Here is a 13996-nt window from a genome sequence, read left to right on the forward strand (position 1 = left end):
AGGGTCATGATCCCAGGGTCCTGGGATCGAGCCCCACGTCGGGCTCTCTGCTCCGCAGGGAACCTGCTTTCTCCCCTCTCTCTGCCTGCCTCTCTGCCTACTTGTGATTTCTCTCTCTGTCAAATAAATAAAATCTTTAAAAAAAAAAAAAAGAGTCACTTATGGTTTGTCTCACTCAATCTAAATTTAAAAAGAGATAATCTTATTTACATGTTCAGGAAATTAATATCAGTATGAAAACTTAGCAAAACTTTCCCATTTAGAGGTGATCTTCGTTAAAGATTATCTGATAATGACAACTGGGTAAAAACATCTTCATTGAAATGATTCAGATTTTTTTTGAAGACTGTATTTTTTAAAAAGATTTTATTTATTTATTTGACAGACAGAGATCACAAGTAGGCAGAGAGGCAGGCAGAGAGAGGAAGGAAGCAGGCTCCCTGCTGAGCAGAGAGCCTGGTGCGGGGCTTGATCCCAGGACCCTGGGATCATGACCTGAGCGGAAGGCAGAGGCTTTAACCCACTGAGCCACCCAGGCACCCCTACTTATGGATAATCTTTGAAAGTTACAAAATACTTCCTCAAAAGGCAATATATCAATACCCATTAATAGGATGGCTACTAACAAAGACATAGAAAATAACAAATGTTGGGGAAGATGTGGAGAAACTGGAGCCCTTGCACACTATTGCTGGAAATGCAAAATGATGCAGCTGCTGTACAAAATACTATGGTGGTTTCTCAAAAAATTAAAAGTAGAATTGCTGTATGATCTAGCAATTCCACTTTTGGATATATACCCAAAAGAATGGAAGCCGGTCTCAAAAAGATATTTGTATATCCATGCCCACAGGAGAATTATTCACAACAAACAAAAGGTGGAAACAACCCAAGTGTTTATTGAAATATGACTGTATAAACAAAAAAGCCTTAAAAAGGAAGGAGATTCTGACATATGTTACAACATGGATGAAATTCAAGCACCTTATGTTAGGTAAATTAAGCCAGTCACACTGCGGGATGATTCCACTTACATGAGGTACCAGAGTGGTCAGAGTCAGAGACAGAAAACAGAATGATGGTTGCGAGGTAGTTATTGTTTAATGGGTATGAGTTTCAGTTTTGCAAGACAAAAAGGGTTCTAGAAATTGGCAGTAGTGACAGTTGTACCACAGTATGAACAGAGCCAATGTCACTGAAATGGTTAAACTGGTTAGACGTACAAATGGTTACGATGGTAAATTTTATGTTATTTGTAGTTTACCGCAAGGTTTAAATATTTTTTATTTATATTTTAAGTTAGTTAGTATACCGTGAGATATTGCTTTCAGGAGCAGAGTTCAGTGATTCGTCGTAGATGACACCCAGTGCTCATCACAACTGCCCTCCTTAATCTCCATCACCCATCTAGCCATAAGTTTTTTTTAAAAGTCAGTATGTGAAAAATAACTTACATTTGATGCTGGCACTCATGCTTAATGGAACCGAGCAGTCTACTGCAGCTGAAAAAAAAATTAGTTGTTTAATAATATTCTTAATAGTTATAAATGACAACAAATATCAGATGTGGAAAGCACAAAAAGTTCCAGAATTTGCAGTTCCTTGTTTTGATTTTTATGGTACTTCTAGAGATGAAAAATATAATACCCTTAATAAAAAAAATACATAGGTTGGGATTAATAGCTCATTGGATACTGCAGAAGGAAGTATTAGCGAACTTGAAAATATAGCAATATATTCAAATTGAATATGAGTATTCAAAATGAAACAGAGTAAATAAAGATTGGAAAATAAATGCATAGAGCATCACTGACTTACCTACCTCTATCCTGCACTTAGCATACCTATAATTGGAGTCCCCAGATAAGCACCCTCAAGACTTACTGTAATGCTACAGTAATTAAGGCAGTATGGTATTTTTTTCTTTTAAGATTTTATTTATTTATTTGACATGGGGGTTGGGAGAGAGAGGAAGCACAAGCAGGGGGAGTGGCAGGCAGAGGGAGAAACAGGCTCCCCACTGAGCTCCCCACTGTGGGGCTTGATCCTAGGACCCTGAGATGACAACCAGAGTCGAAGGCAGCTGCTTAACCAGCTGAACCACCCAGGTACCCAACGCAGCGTGGTATTATAATAAAGATAAACATTTAAGATCTAGAACAGAACCAAAAAGTCCAGAAATTTACCCTCAAATATGCATCAGCTGTCTTTCAAAAACTGCCAAGGCAATTCAACACAGAAAGGACAATCTTTTCAACAAATGGTACTGGGAATATCTGGATATTCATAGGCAAAAAACTGATACTTAAGTCATATATAAAAACTCATTCAAAATGGATCACAAACTTAAATGTAGGAGCTAAAACTTATACTTCTAGAAGGAAACACAAGAAAATCTTAGTGTCCTAAGATTAGGAAAAGATTTCTTTTTTTTTTTTTTTAAGATTTTATTTATTTATTTGTCAGAGAGAGAGAGAGAGAGAGTGAGCACAGGCAGACAGAATGGCAGGCAGAGGCAGAGGGAGAAGCAGGCTCCCTGCTGAGCAAGGAGCCCGATGTGGGACTCGATCCCAGGACACTGGGATCATGACCCAAGCCGAAGGCAGCCACTCAACCAACTGAGCCACACAGGTGTCCCAGGAAAAGATTTCTTAAGCAGGATATGAAAAGTATAAACTATTAAAATAACTGAAAAGCTGAATTTGATTTTACATGTCACAAAATACAGTTTTTCTTTAGATTTCTCAGTCATTTAAAATACAAACTTCATAAAATGCGAACTACAATTTGAAAAACAGCTCTTGGGCGCCTGGGTGGCTCAGTGGGTTAAGCCTCTGCCTTTGGCCCAGGTCATGATCTCAGGGTCCTAGGATTGAGCCCCGCATTGGGCTTTCTGCTCCGCAGGATGCCTGTTTTCCCCTCTCTCTCTGCCTGCCTCTCTGCCTACTTGTGATCTTTCTCTCTGTGTGTCAAATAAATAAATAAAATCTTAAAAAATAATAAAATAAATAAAAACAGCTCTTTAAATGAAAAAAACCAAAAATTTCTTGGAAGACATAGGTGAAAAACTGGTGAAATTCAAATAAGATCTGTAGTTAATAGTATTCTATCACTATTCAGTTGCTAGTTTTAATAATTGTACTGTAGTTATGTAAGATTTTGACACTAAGAGAAGCTGGATGAAGGGTTTCTGTGATACTATACTATTTTTGCTACATTTCTAGAAGTCTAAAACAATTTCATAATATAAATTTTAAGAAAATAAAAAGATAAGCCCCTGAGAAAATGTATCTGATATAGGATCTGTATTTAATATACAAAGAACTTTCACAATTTAGTATTAAGAAACAACTTATTTTAAAAAATGGGCAAAACATCTGAACAGATATTTCACCAAAAAAGATCTACAGCTAGCAAATAAGCACAAGGAAAGTTCCTCGACATCATTTGGCATTAGGGAAATACGAGCTAAAACCCTGATGAGTGACTTCAATCTCCACTAGAATGGCTGCAGAAGGATGGCCAAAAGGAAGTGCTAGTGAGAATGTGGAAGTGACAGAAACACACAATGTCACTACTCACTCTGGAAAATAGGTGATTTCTTAAAAAGTTAAACATACTTAACATTTTACCCAACAATTCCACTCCGAGTGAATACATTTATCAGAGTAAAAAGGAAGCACATGTTCAAAGACTACACATGAATGTTTATAGCAGCTTTATTCTTAATGGCTAAAATTGAGTCAAAACAATCCAAATATCCACCAACTGATGAATTCATAAACTAACTGTGGTATATTCATTGAATGGAAAACTGCTTAACAATAAAAAGGAAGAATTAAGGATGTACATACCAACATGGATTAGTCTCCAGAGCATTAGCTAATTGAAAGGAGCCAGACACAAAATGATACACAGTGTATGATTCCATTTGTATGAAATTCTAGAAAAGGCAAAACTATAGTGATAGAAAGCAGATCAGTGGTTACTAGGGACTGGTAGAAGAGACTGATTGCAAAGGACTAGGGAGAACTTTTTAGGGTGATGGGAATGTCCTACATCAGGGGTCAGTGAATAGTTTTCTGCAAAGGGACAGATGGTAAATCCTTCAGGCTTTACGGAGTGATTATGGCCTCTGTTACTACTAGTCCACTCTGCTCGTTAGTGCAAAAGCTACCATAGACAAAATATCCAAGAATGAACATGATTATGTTTATTTATGGACAATAACATTTGAATTTCATGTGACTTTCACATGTTATGAAATATTGTTCTTTTGATTTTTTTCTGGCTGTTTAAAAACATAAATATAAATATCACTCTTAGCTCAAGAGCTGTACAAAAATATGTGGCAGGAGGATTTGACCTACGAGCTGTAGTTAGTCAATACCTGCTACAGAATGATTGTTGTGGTCATTATACAAATGTATAGATGTTCCAAAACACTTAACTATATGCTTAAAATTGGCTGATTTTATTGTGTATGTTATTATCTCAATAAAGCCACAAACAAGAAAAAAGTGGTAACTGGCATCCTCTTTGTACAATTTCTATAGTAGATTCGAAAACAAAAGAGCAGATTACAAACTTTTATTATATTAAGATCAATATCTAACCACAAAAATATATTATGGATAACACAGGTAAAACCAGATAATATAGTTATTATACAGATATCAAATATAGTTAATAAAAATGGCATTCTGAATTTTCTACATATAAAAGTTAGAGTTAACAGTTGATATCTTACCACACCAAACGCAAATCCATTTATATATATTCATTTTTGCTACAGATCTACCCTAATTAGAAGTGAAGCTGAGGGTTTAAATTGGGTATAGAACGTTCACATTTGCACATTTTTACCTTTGGCTGAAAGGATTTTATTATAGTGAACAGCCATGTGATTCTTGACCAGGTGGAGAGTACTTAGTCTGAGAGAGGAGGAGTCAGTGCAAAAAGCTAAAAATTAAAACATATTTAATAATTATATATTTAGAATATAAAATTCATCATGAGATAAACAAGATACTGATTATTAAGCTCATTTTTACAAAATGTTCTGAAAATTAACCAACTGACATACTAACCTGTGATGCTGAATATGTTCTAGCCTTAATCTTGCACTGGTAACTGATGTGCTATTGACTACTTGGGTTCAAACCTTTCTAAGACTGAGAGTTTGGGAAGAAAATGTAGAATATAATCTATCATTATATTTACAAAACTGTTTCTTATTGACAGGACTCAATCTCACAACTAAAAATGTCTAGCCACTTGGCTGATTATAAAATAATGTTAGCATTGTTAATAGTTGAATAAATTAAAGAAATTTGAAACTCAAATACTATACAAAGATTCTTTTCTGAGAGGCAACTTCTAATTTTACACCTGAAAACACCATCAGTTTACTGCACTCTTCTTCAAGTATTAGGACTATCTTAAGACAAATATAGTCACATAGAAATTCCAAGACATTAAACTTCTCAATCTCATCTAAACTGTTTAAAAGAAACCTTAGAAATTTATATTAGTATAAATGTATAAAATGTAAATAAATGTAGGCATAACTTTTAAACATTAAAAACAGACTTCAGAATACATACATATAGTTTTAAGAAATCAACAGCTAAAATGGCATATAAAGATTGAAAAATACAGGAACTTCCTGCCATGACCACTCCCTCCCCTCCCAGAAGCATAACTCTATTATTATTTTTATGCAACCTTCTAGGGAAATTCTATGCATAATATAAGGATATGCAATAATGATAAGCTCAATACTACTATTACTATTAAATTCATTGAATAGGTACCATGCATGCATTGTTCTAAGCTCTTAACATGGAAACACTCATTTAGTTATTATTATCACCATTTAATAGAAATGGACACTAAGGCAGAGAGATGTGAATAAGGTCTTCAAGGTCCCACAGCTGATAAAGGGCACAATTTAGATGTGAACCCAGGCAGCCTCCAACTTAGACCCACTAAACCTTACCAGCTCTGCACATATATTTTTTTAAATTTTTATTTACTTTTCAAAATTTCTTTCAGTGTTCCAGAATTCATTGTTTATGCACCACACCCAGTGCTTCATGTAATACGTGCCCTCCACAATACCCACCACCAGGCTCACCCAACCTACCCCCGACAAAACCCTCAGTTTGTTTCTCAGAGTCCACAGTTTCAGCTGTGCAAACTATTTATTGCTGTTCATTCTGCTTTTCTAATGTATGTATATTTTACATCTAGTTTTAGATTTTTATTATTTATTTTAAAAATATTTTATTTATTTGACAGAGAGATCACAAGTAGGCAGAGAGAAAGGGGGAAGCAGGCTCCCTGCTGAGCAGAGAGCCCGATGTGGGACTCGATCCCAGGACCCTGAAATCATGACCTGAGCCAAAGGCAGAGGCTTAACCCACTGAGCCACCCAGGCGCCCCAAGTTTTGATTTTTAGTTAGAAATAATTTTTCAACATTTGTGACTCTGATTTATGTGTACATATACTTTATTATAAGAAATAAGTTAACTGAAAATGTGATCCTTCTTTCACTTTTGTTTCTTCTTTCACTTTTACAGGAACCAGTATTAAAGATTTTTCATGAAAATAAGGAAAAAAAGACTTAAATCATTTTGCCTTAAAAAACCCAGAGTTTAAATTTTGAAGCTATGATTATAAAAATATATTTTAAGTTCACATTAAAAAGTTAAAGGCTTTAAAATGTGAAAATACAGATTTATTTTTCATACAATCTAGAAATCCAGATGTAAAAATAAAATCATAGGCGTTTACTTCTGATACAAAATGCATTTTTCAAGTGCTCTTTTTATCTGTACAACTTTTCCTTTTCAGCGCCAGTGTCTTTACTAACCTCCAAATCACCCTTTTACCCAGGAAGGCGTGGGAAGCCAGGGAGGTCTGCCAGCCCGGAGAGAGGGGCTGGAGCCGCAGCAGGGAGCAGGCAGCAGCCAGGGCCACATCCTGGGCACCACACTAGTTTGAAAGGATGGCTTCCTAAATTCCTTCATCTCAAGAATTCCTATAATATTTAACTGTAATTAACCATATGAAGTCCAATACTGATTGAAGTAATTTTTCATCATGTCCTATAATTTATAAATAAAGTAAACAGTCAACTTTTTAACACTTAATCTTTTACCACCCAAATACCTCACTTACCATTACTTTTGGTGCTCAAGTGTCCTTTAAACAAGCATGGTGGACCGTATCTGGGAAGGACAGAGGTTGCTCTGACTTTTAACAAAAAAATGTAAATTAGGATAAATGAAACACAACTTGTACAACAACAATATTGAATGTTTAAAAATAATAAATATATCTTTGATTTTAACTTTCAGAGTTGTTTAAAATTTTATTCAATCATGATACTAATCAGCAATGATATATCAGACAGACAAAAATTCTACTGCTGTAGAAGATAAAAGGCTGTCTCTTAAAAAAATAAGTTGTTTTCAGCTGTACCCTGAGACGTTAGTTTCACTGAATAAAATGATAAATGCCTCATTATGTTATTTGATATATATTAATTTTATTCAGATTTTTTAATGATTTGGAGATAAAATAGAAGTGAGATTTTGAGTTACTACCTAAATACTAACTATTTCAGTTAATCAAAAGTAAGTCTGTTCTTAAAAGTAATTTTAAGAAAGTAATCCTCTCACAAAGTAGTTTAATTAGAAATTATATAATGTTACTATGTATAACATAAATATATAAAAATGTCAGAATCAGAACTTAATTACTAAAAGATGTCTTAAGGTTCATCTTGTCCAACCCCCTTATGCTCTTGTTTGGATCCTCGCTATTTCCCCAAAGTCAGTGTCTCATCTTTCAGACCAAATGGAATGTCAGAAAATTAGACATATACCTCATCACAAAATTAATTTCTCTCTCCCAAAAGTGAATTGTGTTTTGAGGAGTAACCTTCAAGATAAAAAGGCTGAGTTATAGATTTTAATAGAATTTAAATATGAATTTAATATGAATAGTGTATACCTAAGATGTGTTTTAAGAGGGTAAAATGGTCAGTCTGCTATCCGGTAGGCTGCTGTAAGCTAAAAAGGGATGGAAGGGACACAAAGTCTGGAAGAAATATGGATGAATGAAAATGGAAAGAGTGGTACTGAGATAGAACTAAAATCCAGGCCAGAGAACAAAGCCTACTAGAAAAGACTAAAATAAAAAATACTTGAGATCTGATTATCTGAGAAGATCCTTCTCTATTACAGGCCAGAGAGCAGGAAGGAAAAAATTAACTTATTATTTGGGACAAGAGAGGTCAAGGTGATACCATTTGAGTTGATAATGAAAGTCATGAAATTAGCATAGTTTGTTTCCATCAGGAAAGAAGGGGATCTGAGCCCTCAACACACAAAAAAAGCAACATGACCAACAAAACCTCTCTAGCAAATCTTGTTTCTCTGGAGGAAAACAAAGTGTTTCATGTTTTGCCTGCCTAGAATCCAATGTCCCTTTATCTGGAAATAGAACCTCAACTTGCACTTGGGTTGCCTTACTCTTGCCTTACTCTTATACCAAGTAATTCAAGTAAAGCTTATCTCACAGCTAAGGGGTGGGCATATAATCCAAATCTGACCAGTTATGTTCAGTGAATCAGGAATAACAATGTGATCCAAGTCCAGCCAATGACACACAATCCTGGGACTTTTACTGGAACTATTAGGAAAGAGATACTCTCTCTACTTGGCTGGAGCCCAGTATAAGACAGAAAGAAGTCTAGTTCTCCTGGTGGCCATCTTGTACCAGACAGGGAACCAGTTGGAGAATGAAGCCTAACAGAAAGAAATGGAAGACAGAAAGATTCCTGGTAATTTCATTTGAGTCCCTGGATCTAACCATGTTTGACAGTACTAGACATTACTAGCCATTTCTTTACAGAAACTGAAAATTCTCTAAACCAGTTTGAGTTGGGTTTCTTCACTTGTAGTCAAAAGCCAATATACTGAACACTAACTGTGCGAGGGAGCACTTGGTAACTATAAATTCATTTAATCCTTATAACAATCCTATGAGATAGGTATTATCATTACCCTCACTTTAAAGTGAAGCACAAAGATTTGCCCAAGTTTACACAATTTTCTGTAATAGACTCAGATTTTGGATCGGAATCAAGGGAGACTTGATAAATGTTGTATGTTCTGACTGCTCTACCAACCAGCCATTCCTCTACCTATCTTCACTTTCTTGGACTTCCCTATTCCCTGAGAAACAAAGATATTAAAATTAGGCCAATTAATGATCCTACAATGAGCTATAAGTGTTCAAGTGAAAGGAACAGAAGCATGCATCTCACTTTAAATCAACTTAGAAATAATTAAGCTTAGTGAGGAAGGCATGTTGAAAGTGGAGATAGGCCACATCTAGGCCTCTCGTGTCAAACATTTAGCCAAGTTATACACACAAAAGTAAAGTTCTTGAAATTAAAAGTGCTGCTCCAGGAAACACATAAGTGATAAGAAAGTGAAATAGCCTTATTGCTGACATGTAGAAAGTTTTAGTGGTCTGGATAAAAAATTAAACTAGCTACAATATTCCCTTTGACCAAAGCCTAATAAAAAAAACAACAACCCAAAACTAGAAAAAAACAAAAATGCAAAGCCTAATCCAGACTAAGTCCCCAATTCTCTTTTCTATGAAGGCTGAAACAGGTAAGGAAGCTGCAGAAGAGAAGTCTGAAGCTTGCTGGGGTTAGTTCATGAGGTTTAAGAAAAAAAAAAAACAAAACACTTCTACAACATAGAAATATAAGGTGAAGGAGCAAGTTATCCGGAAGATCTAGCTAAGATCATTATTGAGGTGGCTACACTAAACAGACTTTCAATGTAGACGAAACAGCTTTATATTGGAAGATGTCACCTGGGACTTCCAGAGTCTCTGAGGAGAAGTCAATGCCTGGCTGTCATGCTTCAAAGGACAGGCTGACTCTCCTGCTAGGGGCTAATAATGCAGCTGGTGACTTTAAGTTGGAGCTAAAGCTCATTTACCATTTTGAAAATCCTAGGGCCCTTAAGAATTATGCTAAATCTACTGTGCCAGTGCTCTATAAATGGAACAACAATGCCCACATGACAACACATCTGTTTACAACACAGTTTAATGAATACTTTAGGGTGGTTATGTGTGTGTGTGTGTGTGTGTGTGTGTGTGTGTCTGGGTGGGCTCAATAGATTAAAAAATTTTTTAAAAGATTTTATTTTTATTTATTTGACAGAGAGAGAGAAAGAGAGAGATAACACAAGCAGGGGAAGAGGAAAAGGGAGAAATGGGGTCCCTGCTGAGCAGGGAGCTTCATGGAGGGCTCCATCCCAGGACCCTGGGATCATGACCTGAGTCAAAGGCAGTCCCTTAACCAACTGAGACACCCAGGTGCCTCTCAATGGATAATTTAGGCTTACTCTTGAGGCCTATTCCTCAGAAAAAGATTCCTTTCAAAATACACTGGTCATCGACAAGGTACCTGGTCACCCAAGAGTTCTGATGGAGATGTACAATGAGATTAATGTTTTCATGTCTGCTAACACAATATCCATTCTGCAGACCACAGATCAAGGAGTAATTTCAACTTTCCAAGTCTCATTATTTAAGGAACACATTTCTTAAGGCTACAGCTGCCATTCCACTGATGGATCAGAGCTAAGTAAATGGAAAACCTTCTGGAAAGGATTCACCATTCTAGATGCCATTAAGAATATTTCTGATTTGTAGGAAGAAGTCACAATATCAACATTAATATGAATTTGGAAGAAACTGATTCCAACCCTCATGGATGAGTAAGGGGCTCAAGGCTTCAGGGGAGGAAGTACCTGCAGATGTGGCAGAAAAAACGACAGAACTAGAATTAGAAGTAGAACCTTAAGATGTGACTGAATTGCTGCAATCTTACAATAAAACTTTAACAGATGAGGAGTGGCTTCTTAAAGACAAGCCAAGAAAGTGGCTTCTTAAGAATCTATTCCTGGTAAAGATGCTGGGAAGATCGTTGAAATGACAACAAAGGATTTAGAATACTACCTAAACTTAGCTCATAGAATTAACTCCAGTTTTGAAAGAAGCTGTACTATGGGTAAAACGCCATCAAAGGGCATCACAAGCTACAGAGAAATCATTCATTAAAGGAGGGGTCAACCAATGTGGCAAACTTCAAAGCTGTCTTTTCTTTTCCTTTTCTCCTTCTTCCTTCCTTCTTTTTTAAAAGATTTCATTTTTTAAAAAGTAATCTCTACACCCAGTGTGGGGCTCAAACTCATGATCCGTACATCAAGCATCACATGCTCCATTGGGCATCCCAGGCACCTCTAATGTTGTTTCATTTTAAGAAATACCACAGTCACCTCAGTGGTCAGCAACCACTACTCAGACCAGTCAGCAGCCATCACATTAATGCAAGACCTTTCACCAGCAAAAAGATTATGTACTTGCTGAAAGCTCAGATAATGGCTAGCAATTTTTTTAGCAATAAAGTATTTTTAAATCAGGGTACACATTGTTTTTTTTAGACATAATGTTACAAATTGTTTTTTTAGACATAATGTTACTGCATACTTTTTTTTTAAAAGATTTTATTTATTTATTTGACAGACAGAGATCACAAGCAGGCAGAGAGAGGAGGAAGCAGGCTCCCTGCTGAGCAGAGAGCCCAATGCAATGCGGGCTCCATCCCAGGACCGGCTGAGCAGAGGCTTTAACCCACTGAGCCACCCAGGTGCCCCTGTTACTGCATACTTAATAGACTATAGTGTAGAGTAAACACAACTTTTATATACACTGGGAAACCAAAACATTCTTTTGACTCACTTTATTGAGATATTTGCTTTACTTCAATAGAATGGATTCTGCATTATCTCTGAAGTATGCCTGTATACTTAAAATTTTACAAACATCTTTTCCCATACTTCCACCTCTGCCATGGGACAGTAAGTAAAACACAATAGCTCTAGGATTTCACATTCCTCTTCTGGATATAAAGACTGTTCTGCTGCTTACTGTGACCTTGGCAAGTTATTTATGATCTCTTAGTTTATTTGCTGTGAAATAAGGATAATACCTATCAAGAGATAGCTTGAGAATTATTTCTGATACACAGCAAGGGTAGCTTATGTTGCAAAATTTCTAAAAACTATAAAGGCAAGTTAGTTAGCTTTTCCTGGAATTTAGATTGATAAGAGTGTCAGAATATACAGTTTGCTATCAATGGATAGTAATTTCCTATATTCAGAACAGCACTTATTTTGACCAATGATTACATAATAAAGGCACACTCATATTCAAAGCAAGACTTATTGCAAGGAACTATCTAGCAGCTTGCTTTAAAGATACTTTTAAAAGTGATAATTGGGAGGGAGGATCTGGAGATTACTTTATCTGGCTTGAGGCAAGAACTCTCTTTGCTCAGAAAATGTGAAATGCAAATTATTTGGATTGAGTGAATTCATAGAGATTTAAAGTTATATGGCCCCAAGAGTTCTACCCTAAGAATAAAGTGCAGGTGTACACAGTGATTATGGATTAGTCTTTCGCCACTAAAACTGCAGCCGGCAACACTGTATCATTTGGAAGCTTATTAGAAATGCACAATCTGGGGCGCCTAGGTGGCTCAGTGGGTTTAAGCCTCTGCCTTCCGCTCAGGTCATGATTTCAGAGTCCTGGGATGGAGCCCCACATCGGGCTCTCTGCTCAGCAGGGAGCCTGCTTTCTCTCTCTCTCTGCCTGCCTCTCTGCCTACTTGTGATCTGTCTGTCAAATAAAATCTTAAAAAAAAAAAAAAGAAAAGAAAAGATGCACAATCTCAGACCCCACCAGAGGTACTGACTCATAATCTACATTTTAACATGATTTCCAGGGGATTCCTTTTCACATTAAAGTTAGAGAATTCCTGGGTTACTTGTTTTGTGGGGAGGCAGGTGGTTACAGAAGAAAGATTTCATATTTACTGATTACTTAAAATATGCCAGGAGTTATATATTATCTGCATTTAATTTTCAAGAACTCGGACATGATTGTTTTACTGCCACCTTCCAGGGATCAGGAAAGTGGGTGTCGCCCCTTGCGTAGAGCGGGGGCTTTGATAGGGGCCTCTGGGAGGTCTGACTCTAAAGACCAAATTTAGCTCCTCTGACTCTGAGGCACCGAGGTGAAAAAGGCTGCATGCCCCGCAGTTCAGGTGACCAGGGTTCCAGGAGTGAGGGCCACAAATTCTGAGCAAGGAGGGCCTCCCTCCAGTGCGCGGGATAACACCTGGGTCAACAGTAGCGACTGAACAGAGGAGCGGCAGCCCCCAGGGCGCTCCCGCACCCGTGCACCCGCGACCCGCACCCCGGATCCCAGGCCCGGAGCTAGGGCCGGCGTGAGGCGGCCGTCACTGCGACAGCTCCCTTTACCTCTCCGGCTGCCATCCATGCTTAGATTCTCTTGCAGCCGCCGTGGGGACACGTTAGGACCCCTTCGGTCCTTCCCCGGGCCGGGCCTGGCCCCGCAGCAGAGGACTGGCGCGCAGGAGGCGGCGCGGGGCCGCAGCTGCCGGAGACCGTCTTCAGGCCGGTTGCTAAGGGCCGGGGCCGAGGCGCTAGGATTGTGACGTCACGGCGCAGGGACGTGCTCTCCCGCAGCCCCGCCCCCGGGGGTACCAGAAAAGGCGGGGAGCAGTTGAGGATGGGGGCACTGGGCGGGGAAAGTGCCTGAAAAGCCTGTCTGTGGCTCTGGGTCACAGAGCGACCTCCTGTCAGGAGCCAAGTCACCAGCACCTGCCAGGTCTTGACCTGCGGGAAGAGCAGAAGACAAGGTGGTCTCATCTGGCATCCACGGCCCCTGGGTCCCAGGGAAAAAAAATTAAAAATAAAAATAAAAATCAAACGCAGATGTTGATTGAGGTCTGGGTAACATTTAACCAGGTCCAAATAGTTAAATTTCAAAGTAGCTCGTGAACACTTGGATTAGTGAAAATCCTGGGGA

The 13996-nt window shown here is 37.9% G+C and overlaps 1 protein-coding gene and 1 long non-coding RNA gene across 5 annotated transcripts in view; one reads left to right on the forward strand and one right to left on the reverse strand.

The window, feature by feature from the left end:
• LOC132000112 (uncharacterized) overlaps positions 1-7041 on the forward strand; it is a 39097-nt gene extending 32056 nt beyond the window's left edge. Inside the window, exon 3 of one of the 2 annotated variants that reach the window (XR_009399176.1) lies at positions 6860-7041. This is a non-coding gene — a long non-coding RNA (uncharacterized LOC132000112). The remainder of the gene's footprint in view (positions 1-6859) is intronic. The other variant, XR_009399177.1, reaches the window with a different exon arrangement.
• SPATA7 (spermatogenesis associated 7) overlaps positions 1-13625 on the reverse strand; it is a 39534-nt gene extending 25909 nt beyond the window's left edge. For 2 of the 3 annotated variants that reach the window (XM_059373564.1, XM_059373563.1), the window contains exons 1-4: positions 13426-13625; positions 7187-7261; positions 4867-4962; positions 1455-1502 (exon numbers count right to left, since the gene is read on the reverse strand). In XM_059373564.1, the coding sequence (XP_059229547.1) occupies positions 1455-1502; positions 4867-4962; positions 7187-7261; positions 13426-13444 (238 nt within the window). In that variant the 5' untranslated portion in view covers positions 13445-13625. The remainder of the gene's footprint in view (positions 1-1454; positions 1503-4866; positions 4963-7186; positions 7262-13425) is intronic. The other variant, XM_059373565.1, reaches the window with a different exon arrangement.
• Positions 13626-13996: the final 371 nt, after the last annotated feature.

This window comes from Mustela nigripes, chromosome 13 (assembly GCF_022355385.1).
Source record: "Mustela nigripes isolate SB6536 chromosome 13, MUSNIG.SB6536, whole genome shotgun sequence".
Lineage (NCBI taxonomy): Eukaryota > Metazoa > Chordata > Mammalia > Carnivora > Mustelidae > Mustela > Mustela nigripes.